The 11,474-nt window shown below is 39.6% G+C and overlaps 2 protein-coding genes across 2 annotated transcripts; both read right to left on the bottom strand.

The window, feature by feature from the left end:
• Positions 1 to 4,960: 4,960 nt before the first annotated feature.
• On the bottom strand, positions 4,961 to 6,683 carry hoxa9b (homeobox A9b). Its single transcript, XM_085473618.1, has 2 exons — positions 5,734 to 6,683; positions 4,961 to 5,251 (listed from the first exon to the last, which is right to left on the bottom strand). Exons 1-2 carry the CDS (start codon positions 6,245 to 6,247, stop codon positions 5,013 to 5,015), a joined length of 753 nt encoding a protein of 250 aa, XP_085329744.1. The 5' UTR covers positions 6,248 to 6,683; the 3' UTR covers positions 4,961 to 5,012.
• A 1,542-nt stretch (positions 6,684 to 8,225) lies between these two features.
• On the bottom strand, positions 8,226 to 10,381 carry hoxa10b (homeobox A10b). Its single transcript, XM_085473617.1, has 2 exons — positions 9,571 to 10,381; positions 8,226 to 8,916 (listed from the first exon to the last, which is right to left on the bottom strand). The coding sequence occupies exons 1-2, from the start codon at positions 10,343 to 10,345 to the stop codon at positions 8,642 to 8,644; spliced, it is 1,050 nt and encodes a 349-aa protein (XP_085329743.1). The 5' UTR covers positions 10,346 to 10,381; the 3' UTR covers positions 8,226 to 8,641.
• Positions 10,382 to 11,474: the final 1,093 nt, after the last annotated feature.

Raw genomic sequence — 11,474 nt, 5'->3', positions numbered from 1 at the left:
GTCTTTGTGTGGCCTGCTTTCTGGAATAATTCTGCTTTTACGCATAGAAGTGATTTTATATATCCTCATAGCGTAAAACGGTTTATTATTGTTTGTAAAAGTGCGTCCTGAATATGAGACATGAGATCTTGTAGTAGAATAAAATCATAAAATATACTTTAACATGTCTTTGCTAAAAGAAAACTAAATTAAACGTTGGTGACTTAGAAATAAATTTAAGAAGGTACAAAAATTAAACGAATTCGACGTAATGGCGGTTAATTCTCTTTCTGAAAATAGCTGCCTAATAATACCTGTCTGAATAAATCACGTCATTCTGCCATTTATTTATTTATCTTAATTTGCACATCATAATTTTAAAGCACTTAAAGACGCTGTTTACTTATTCTGACACATTTTTTGGAAACGAAAGAACAGAGCCCTGTTCAAAATATAACCCCCAGCAATATTTGATCATATTATAAATACTGAGAGCTGAAAACGTGAATATATTTCACATTTCGTACTGCTACAAAATTTGAATCGATGCTGTTATCCGTGTACAGATCTTTGACGACCTGAAGTCGTTTTTTTTTTTGTTTTATTTTATGTTGCTTGTCCTGAACGGCAGACGAGAAGAGGATGATCCGTGGACGTGAACCGGAGTGGCACGTTTCCCGTCTGTTCTGAAACAACGAGAGACATCTGGAAGGCAAGGGGGCGAAACACTAATGCGTTGTTTTAAAGGGGATATATTTCATTCAGCACATATTCTGTTTTCAGACAGATACCGTGATATTAAACGTATTAAAAAATAGAAATTTTTAGTAGCTGGAAAATTACAGCGTGTCCATGTGCTTTTGTTTTGGATTTTATTTTATTATTTGTTTGTTTTTAAGCGTGAAAAATATATTTAATAATTATAATAATGGTATAATCATGTGTGTAAAATAAAGGTGATTTGGAATGGTGGAGAGGCCTGAGTGTTTGCTGCATCTTTTTGTCGTTTGCGCTGCATCATATCACAGCATGCTCTCCCTGCGAGAGGACACTTAAAACGAAATTGCATGGGTGCATTCAAGGCGCACAGTAGCTATAATACTCTGGAAAACACATTTAGGGTTGAGCCTGTGTGTGTGTGTGTGTGTGTGTGTGTGTGTGTGTGTGTGTGTGTGTGTGTGTGTGTGTGTGTGTGTGTGTGTCCTGGAAACAAAGCAGCGTTCACGACGACAGCATTTTCATATTACGCTTTTATTTATTGAGCCGCCTGGATTCATGGGAAGATTTGACAGATACTCCAGGCGCACTATAGGCCTGCAAATCAAACATTATTTTTCCCTCTAAGTCGACATGTGAAAATAAATAAATAAATGAAATCTCATAAAATTCCATTTTTGGTGATGAAAGCAAATAAATAAATGGCGTTCATGAATAAAGCTGGTGTATATATACATATATATACGACCAGCTTTATTCATATATATATTTATAGATATAGATATATAGATATAAGGTTTGAAGCGTTTCCTGTGCTTCCCAGTAAGATGACACCTCTCCCACCTATAACCCACTTTTAGGAGACAGCCAGACTCAAGTGGGCTATCTCTGCTTAATCACACCCCACGTGAAAGGAAAAATGTACATGAGGGAGGTTTTGATGCAAACTGATGTGAGACTGCTGAGAACAAATGGCCGGTAAGCATAAGCTTTAAAGAAAGAGTCTTTCCCCTGAAGACACGATAAATCTAAGGTTTTTTCCATGGTTCGCCTCGTAGGTCAATCCATTATATCTGCAAAATGTTTGGGCTTCTGCTAACCCAGACACATATTACAAAGTTAACCTCACTTTCCACGTTCTCTTTGGGATTTGTCCAAAACAACAGGCTACTGGCACTGAGGATAAGTGGATGGAACAGATTCCCATGTGCTCACGACTTTACTCCTCTGAACTTCTATTCCAGATTTGACTTACAGCCTCCTCTGCCACTGCTGGTGTCATGAGGTTTGATGTATAGGGGTCACCAAAGGTCACGGCAAACAACGTCTAAGGAACTTTGTTTTTCTGCAGCAGGACTCCCGGCATGGCTGTTTGCACTGAAACTATCCAGCCTAACATTCATGAGGATCAGACCGGAACCTTCGGCCATTTGCACACAACAGTGTTTTCTTGTGTCTTAAGGAGAGTTCACAGATGCCATAACAGCGCAGTAAAACAGCATATGCATAATGTTTATGTTTTTGAATTTGTCCTCAAAGTATCCCTTCTTCCACCTCACAAACTGATAAAGACACATACTGATCTACACATGGATGACCGTTTCAGGTGACAGAGGGAGAAATGGAGGAACTGTAGTGAAAGAAGAGGAGCCTACTGTCGGTTTTTCAGGACCTCAAGTCTATCATGAGACATAAGCTAACGGCCATGCTCCCGAGACAAACTTAATCATGTGGCAGTAATCATGATCGGTGGAGCATTTTGGTGTAAATTATCTGTAGGCATGTGAGTGCAGGAATAAAGGGGGAGGTCACAGCAAAAATCAAATGTGAGCTTTCCCCTGCTCAGTAGTGCTATTTATCCATCTAGATTATTTTTGGTGTGAGCTACAGAGACGCCCGCCTTCTTTTGAACATAATGGAACTAAATGCTACTCACAGATATCTCCAGGCATCGATCCTGAACAGAGGTCTGTGGTGCGGATGGTGCCACAGGATCTAAACCTGAGCTTGATTTGCATGATTGAATGATTTTGAACACTACAGGGCACTTAGTTCCATTACATTCAAGAGCATCCCACACCCACACAAGCTAGCACAGTTGAGGAAATAATACGCAAATTAGATCTTGGGGCTAACTGCTTCTCTATACAAATAAATGGCATGATGACAGATGATCGAGATTTTTCTTACATATATTATTATTTAAAGCATCCTAGTACTACTGCTGAGTGACAAAATAAAAATATGTAGGCTTGATTTTGAGTGTAACCAGCCTTTTACTTTCATTTTTGTTGCATGAGATAAAGCCGTATGTGTAAATAATCTTTTAAACTGTACATGGGCTGGATTCATGAGATAACCCCTTCATATTTGCTATATTTTTCTCAAACCAGACTAAACAGGTCAAAATTGGTGAATAACAAAGTCTGTTTTTAACTATATAACAATTTTTAAAGCATGATATGAGTAAAATAATCATAAATGAAGCTGAAACATGGGTTAGATATTCATATTTATGAAGTAGAGGTCTGAAATCGGTGGGGAGTGGTGTTTAGTCGCATCATCATGAACGCATCATCCTTTTTGAGCACTGTTCTTCAGATTAGCCGCTGCCTCCACCTGCTGGTGGTCAGAGAGCAGCAGCATTCACCAAAGCATGGAGCTTCAACACCATCACCAGCACAGTGTTTGACCCCGTTTATTTGTTTAAGTGTAAATTAAAATAGTCAGCTTTACCAGAAAGAAAAATCTGTTTGGTCATTCAATGTTATTTTTATAAACGGTCATTTTTATTGGCAGATTCCTCAGTTTGTCAGACATGCTGCAATAGTGTGTCTGCTGTAGTGACAAAACAACAAGCTTTTTTGACCGAGACGGTCTAATTGTTGGTGGGTGGCTGTAAAGTAATTAGACGTTTTAAAACAGAACCATTTGCACCCCCCACCCCTTGTGTGTGTGTGTGTGTGTGTGTGTGTGTGTGTGTGTGTGTGTGTGTGTGTGTGTGTGTGTGTGTGTGTGTGTGTGTGTGTGTGTGTGCAAATGGACAAATATTACATATCTGACTATTGGCCCACAGTATCCTGCAGACAAATAAGAAAAATAAAATCACGTACAATACTAAAGTGGAACAATAATCTCTTTTAACTTTCTCTTAGATACAGGTAGGCCTCTGCTGTTTGCAGTCGAACGCTTTTATTTTGTTTTTCCTTTTTCTTTCTTTCTTTTTTTAAGGATTTAAGGATTAAGGACAATTTACGTAATTGTGACCGTTTTACTGCTTTGTAATAAATATTCAGTTTAATAAGCAGAGAAGGACTATTATCAAATGCTGACCATATCTTAAAGATTTCTCGCTCGTCCGTAAGAGTAGCTTTTTTAATTGCAATACATAGATAATTATTAAAATACAAATTTATACCAGCAGGCCTTGGCATAGGACTTTTTTGAGTTAAAGAGAGAGAGAGAGAGAGAGAGAGAGAGAGAGAGAGAGAGAGAGAGAGAGAGAGAGAGAGAATGGCTAACTTGGCAAACCTTAGCTTGGGAAGTTTCGGTGGTTCATTTGGGTTGTTTGCGCCATAAAGCTCGATGGTTACAGCCCAGAACTTGTAGTAAAAGTCTATTTTTATCGTTTTCTTCCTGCAATAAAACATTTCCCCCACTTCATTTAATTTGTATATAACAGAAGCAAAAGCTTTAACTTCAAAAGAGAAAAAAGAAAAGATAAAAAAGGATTTGAAAACATTTCACGATCGAAACAAAGGAGCATTTAAAAACAAAATCCTCTAGCACCATTTAGGAATTTAAATGTTGGTTTATATTTGTGTATTATTGTTGGGAGAAATTAAATACAAAAATGACATCACATTACTACTTTTCTTTAATGCTACACAAACTACACTTTATTTTAGGTTAAATCAAGAACGATGAGGTATTTTCCGTGTGCGCAGTATGTTCACAAATGCATCAAAATCTTACTATTAAAAAAACAATATCAAGTTACCAAAACAATAACTTAAATAATGCAAATAGGTAGCTGAAAGACATTCAGGTAGTCAACAGATCCATGCAAATAACAAATGGCCTAAGGTAGCTATCTGTGTGCGGCAGTACAACACATCTAAGTTCTCATAAAACACTTGTTCCTCTCAATATTATAAGAAAAAAAACACCCAGCATTGTTTCAACAGCACTAACTTTACAACAACATGTGTTACAGGAACATTAAGGACAGACACCAGTTTTCCCTTTCAACCCCTCACCAACCAGGCTCTAATCCCAGGTCTGTCCAAGAAAAAACAAAGAAAAAATGAAAACAGTTAACTGTCTCTTCGCCGGTCTTTGTTTTCTTTCTTCATCTTCATCCTGCGGTTCTGAAACCAGATTTTTACCTGTCTCTCGGTCAAATTCAACAGTCTCGCTATCTCGTATCTACGATCCCGGGGAAGGTACATGTTAAACAGAAACTCCTTTTCCAGTTCGAGGATTTGATGCTTTGTATACGGGCAACGTTTTTTTCTGGTGGGCTTTGCGTGAAGCCAGTTGGATGACGGGTTATCTGGAAACCATGAGACAAGAGAGTTAACGCTATCGAGATTAGTGTAAAATTAACAAAACAAAACAAAAATAAAACAAGTCCTGCTTATTCGTTTTACGCACAGTATGACTTTTTTCTTTAGAGACATTCTTTTTTGTCTGCTGAGAGGCAATTTTGAGGTTTTTCTCTGGCAATATTTCTGCCGAATTTGGAAAAATGCGCAGAATCTGACGTGAATATTAGGGTCATAGTCACCTTATTTATTATTTTATTTATTTATTTATTTTGGATATGATGTTAATCAGCTAGGAGACCGCTATGTCTCCGTACCTTTGAAACAATGCACTCTTATAATAGCGTCATACGCGTTTTCAAGATGATACAAGCCAATGGCATTCAAAACAAATCCTCCACATTCGCGAAAAATTAAACCCTTTTGCTTATGCTATCTAAATGTTTACATCGAGTGACAATAATAAAAATCCAAACCCTGCATTGCTTACTTGGATCCACCTTCCTTTTTTCCTCTACTGACGGATTATCTTCAGTGGCTTTAGACGCAGTTTCGCAGGGAATCTCCACTAGAGACGCACCGTTTTCAGTGTCAGACAAAAGATGCGTGTGCGTCTCCAAAGTTGTGCATTCCGCAGTCCCAATCAGGGGTTCCGGTTTTATCTCATAGTGCATGCCTGTCGATGGTAATCCCGTCAAACACAGGGACGCAGAGACCGGATCCAGCGCCCAAGAGCGCGTAAACATGCCATCGCTGTCCCCACTCGGGTAAGGGTGATGTATATATGTCGGAGCGGTCGTGTTTGGAGTGTGGGCCGAGATGGCACTCCAAGAGCCACCAAAAATAGAAGATTTCGCCTGCAATGGGCAAGACTCCTGTCCGCCATATTCGGTGACCACCGCCTGCTCCACCCCTGCGGCTGACGAGGAATACCTCGGTGCCATATCCTCCTGCTCGGGAAGAATGCGCGAGTCAATGTAATAACTGGTCCCCAAAGTCGACATTGCAAAGACGCAAAGTCAGAAAACGGCACTCTACAGTCCTGCAGCGTTTAGAAAAAAACGTTTCATTGCATGATAAGCTGCTGCTGTCGTGCGCCAGCTAGAAACTCAATGCGTCCAGTAAGTTGAACCTTGCCCAAGACTGGATAGGGCGCCCCAAACACGTGACCGTGGGACAGAACAATAAATAATAAATCAGCCTAGCGCTCGGCTAAATGGCCACCATTTTCCCCCACCATATTTTAATAGCAAATCCCCGCGCTTTTATTGGGAACTATTTCGTTTATAAGCAATAAACGTTATGAATTTTGTCAAGAGAGCGTATGTTAGTGTAATCAAATCTAGCTGTAAATAGGGACGGGGGTAATAATCCTTTAAAGTATCCATTTGTAAAAACATCAAACAAGGTCTTCAGCTGAATATATATATATATGTATATATATATATATGTATGCATGTATGTATTCATAAAAAAGCATCATAGGGTTATTTACCCCCCATCAAAAAAACAGACTGTAATACTTTAATGACCTCTATAAAACTTCTAATATGTACAAAAATTAGGCTCGTGGTAGCGGCAGATAAAATATGTCAAGATTTTACTTTTTTATATATACAAAAGCAGCAAACACGTCATTAAAGAATCACCAGGCTTTGGAAGATTTAAACATTCTGGGACAGTTTCCAAAACGCACATAGTTGCGTCTGCGTGTCTGTGGGTCCACTTTGAAGGCAATCTAAAACGGAAAGTGGGATGAGGTTATTTGGGTGCCATATACCAGGCCCCTTTTATCACGGGCAATTGGGTTGTTTTTCTTAAGGTTACAACCTGGCTGTCTAAGCTAAATATCACCAATAAAGCTCAGCCTTTGTGTCCTTTCTCTGGCTCAGGCAGACGCATCCGGCATTTGGAGGCAACTGGCAGACTGCAATGATCATAACCGAGGCCTTGTCTGTCCTTTCCCCCTCTCCAGGACGCATACCACTGCGAATTCTTTCATATTCCTGCTTCCAACACTGCTATTTTACACACATGTACTCACAATCATACAGAGCGGTGACCTTAAAATTATGGACGTGGTTAAAACTTGGTGTTTCTTTTTATTATTTTTTAAATCCCAAAGTGTAGTCATGTGGACTTGGCTTTATAACCAAAAAGAAGGGGGAAAAAAGTGGTCTATCCCCTTTGCGCAAAGCCATAAAACACATTATTGCACTTTTTGGAATAATACCTTTTATGCCTCTGAAGCAGTGTGCGCCGAGCAATTAATAAATGCAATTAGTAATTAAGAGCGATTCACTTTTCATGATGTGACGAGTTTTACTGAGGTAATCAAGGCAGTTTTGTGTTGTGGGAGAAATAATATAGCCCAACAACATGAGACTACCTAAACCACTCCACAGCCCGCTCTCCTCTTCTGGGGTTTTTGATTTCTTTTCTTTCTTTCTTTTTAAGTGTGAAATTTTGCTTAGGTGTAGCCTGTTTTATTACTAGTAACAATTTTAGAAATTTCCAAAGGCGAAGAACTCAGTGTACAGGCAGTTAGCAACCACAAGTTGATATCATGCACCAAAACGGCTTTATAGCCCCCCATTTGGAGCTGCTTTTCGTCAAATTAGTCAGAGTGCGTTATTGCTTAGGCGTCTAGATTATGGATTTTACTATTTAAAAAATTGAATGCAAGAAAACCTAACGTAATAACAATTTCAGATAGTTCAGAAAATCGCAATCAAAGGAGTCACTGTTATTCCACGCTTTGTGTGGCACATTTAGATATAATGTCAAGGACAAAAACAACGAAGTAACAGGCATCTGCCGAAGGCCTAAACCGTGAAGAACGTCACGCAGTAAAAGTGTAAAAAAACCCAATTTAAAGTACAAAGAGCACAAATGCATTTGCGCTGTACCGGTGCCAGCTTTAAAATTTTAACAACCCGCAGCTCCTGCTCTGGTTTTGTGAATGAAATAAGAAGGCTGCAGTTGCATGGATGGGTTTTATTCATTTGACCAGCAAAATGTGCAAATATTAATCAAATCTCTGGGCTTCTTTAGCACTCACACAAATACCTACATGTAACTGGAACACAAGTTTCCCCAAGGTCCAGCATGCAAATTCCAATGGTTCACTCAGGTTGAATAAAGAATATGTACAAGCCTGAAGCTCTGAAACACTGTGGTCACATTCAGAGCATTTTCAGCTGATCAGCGTTACAAATGTAACTATTTATAAATACAAACACGACAAATTAAACCAGACATGAAAACGAAAATCATTCAAAAAAGACCAACAATCAATAAGTTAGCAGTAGGATCCTATTTTCATTCTCACAGTTGGGTGTGGGGTCTGCACAGGCGTCCTTGGCATGGATGAAGGAGGGCGCCAAAGACGCACAGTCTCATGAGAAACTGAAGCTGCTGGAGAGCTCTCGGATCCTGTTTTCCCGGCTCATTTTTTTCAGTTTCATCCTCCTGTTTTGGAACCAGATTTTGACTTGCCTGTCAGTGAGGTGCACGCTACGGCTGATCTCCAGACGGCGCTCTCTAGTCAAGTACATGTTGAAGAGAAACTCCTTCTCCAGCTCCAGAGTCTGGTGCTTGGTGTAGGGGCAACGCTTCTTTCGACCACTCTTAGCTGTGAGCCAATTAGCCGTACTTTCCATCTTTCCATCCCCTACAATGAAAATCAGCCAAATATTAGGCAACAGGTGTGACAAACGTCATATTCATTAGAAATCATGAACGGATAACATTACATACATTACATAAACAAAACATGCCAGTGCCCACACATGAAAATGTTCACTCAAATAATTTATCAACTATACGTATTTATTGCAAATGTTATATATATTTATTGCAAATATAGTTATATATATATATATATATATATATATATATATATATATATATATATATATATATATATATATATATATATATATATATATATATATATATAACTAAGGTGTGTCCTAAATAATAGTTAATTATATTATTAACAGTTAAAATAAATACACGAGGTCTGTTTTAATATTGACAGCCAAAACATCGTATCACTGTTTTTTTGTTTTTGTTTTTTGGGGGTTTGGGGGATTTTTGTTTAGTTTTTTTTCCTTTGAGAGAGACAATAGCTCTGCATCTCTGCTTTAAATAAGCCAAGTTTAATTTTTCTTCCTCTCTGATAAACTTCTAAGTGCCTGACAGTTCCCCAAAAGCACCAATCTTCCTCGCGTATTTGTGCGGTCAGAAATCTTACGTTTTAAAGCAATGATCGCATCTCCTTTTTTTTTTAGCCATATTTCTGCAGCTAATGCCAGCTCTTCACCTTTTACGAGCTTTTCTGGACACTCCGTACTGCAAGTCTCAGTTGGTTCGGGAGAGGACGAGCCTTCCGAGGAGAGGCGGCTGTCCTCTCCTCTGGCCGGGGCGCAGGGCGCAGGGACAGGCGCCTCCTCGTGGCCCTCTCCATGCTCCGACTCCGCCGAGGCGGCCGGCGGCTGGGAGGCTTGGCTGTCCAAACGGGCAGGTCGTTGCAGAGTGAAGTGATTCATGTTTGGCTGGACATCGTGATAGAGCCTGGAGGACGTGTATGTCTGAGACAGGCGGAAGTAGCCGGGGACTGGCACCGTGTTGCCGCTACCCGGGCAGGATGCGCTCGAGTAGGATATGTCATCTACTGTCGCTCCTTTAGGACATTTATCAGACTCATAAAGGCAGTAAGCGCTCTCCTCTTTTATACTCGGCGAGAATGAACACTGAGCCATATGCTGGGCGCTGGGCTGATCCACCCGACAGGATCTCGACGTTTCCAGCCACGTTTCCATTCCTTGAACATACGAAGCAGCAGAGGGGATCACGCTTTGGGTCGTTGGCTCGTTGCGCTTACCGATCCCCGTGAAACAAGAGCCACCGGAGAGTCCATATGAATATTCCGACGCCTGTGGCAAGTACACGCTGTTACTTTGGTAATACGAACCGCTGTCGGTTCTCACGTTGATTAAGGAGTCCACAAAAAAGGAATTTCCAGCTTGGTTGTTGGGGCATGACATCGCTGTGGTATAATTTGACGGTGGATGAAGATAGCCCTTTCTGGCTGACATTTCTTGTGCAAAACATTGCTGAATAATTACTGATACTCACGCTTCTCACTGTAGCCTGCAGCCAATTAAAACACCAGGCGACTACAGACTCCTCCCAGTCCCGATCAGGCATCTCCACTGTGTCATATATTTTGTTTTAGGCTAAGTAAAGAGAAACTTTGAGGGGGGAAAGTGGTGTATCAGATGGGTTTAAGTAAAATCTTTAAATCTCCTTAAACTCTTGCACCTATAAGCCTCGAGGTGCCTGCCTTAAGTTCAGCACAACAACTGCTATTTGAAAACTCAGTTGTTGAAAGCTGTCCCTAACCATTATGTACAATGCATAGCTTTATGGCCAGTTTTACAGCACTGTAAAATGAGGGGTTCTAGAGGTGCCTCAGGATGCGTCGAGGATCCAAAATGTGTGTGACTCTTTGGTCCAGGGACTCTTAAGCTTTCGTGTGCTCATCTGATTGTTAATATTATTGGCCAGAACCTTTTAAAAATTTCTCATGGACTGTCCAATAGCAGAGTGGACAGCTGCTCAACTTTGTCGCATTCATGCCAAAACTTCAGGTCACGTTTTGGTGTGAATATTATGGATTAAAATATCACGACAAGGCAACTTTTATTGCAGATGCTCTGCTGAGCATTTATAAGGGCAGCGAGCAGGAACACTGAAGTAAAGGCGCCACAGTTGAACAATGCCCTGGAGCTGCATTTGCGTAATCGTCCCCTAATAGTGGCAATACTGCAAGGAAGGTAGTTTCTTATTTAACAGATTGGAACTTGTTAATTCTACTGTTATGTTCGCCACCGCTGGGATGCCGTATTTTCTCACGTATTTATTCCTTGCTTCTTCAGAAACACCAAGGTCCATATGCACATACTCCACTTTTACTTAATACTTAACAGCATCTCTCTCTCCATATATTCATATATATATATATATATATATATATATATATATATATATATATATATATATATATATATATATATATATATATATATATATATATATATATATATATATATGGAGAGAGAGATGCTGTTAAGTATTAAGTATTTAAAATAAAAGAATAAATAAACAAAATGTATAAAGATATTTCACTTCTCAGGAAACAACAAGTACTACTTCTAAAAAAAA

This window comes from Copadichromis virginalis, linkage group LG11, assembly GCF_057382275.1.
Source record: "Copadichromis virginalis isolate Kocher_CV1m ecotype Utaka linkage group LG11, C_Virginalis_male_GT1.1, whole genome shotgun sequence".
NCBI lineage: Eukaryota > Metazoa > Chordata > Actinopteri > Cichliformes > Cichlidae > Copadichromis > Copadichromis virginalis.
The sequence above is the reverse complement of the archived record's forward strand: the minus strand, read 5'-3'. Positions and strand labels throughout refer to the sequence as shown.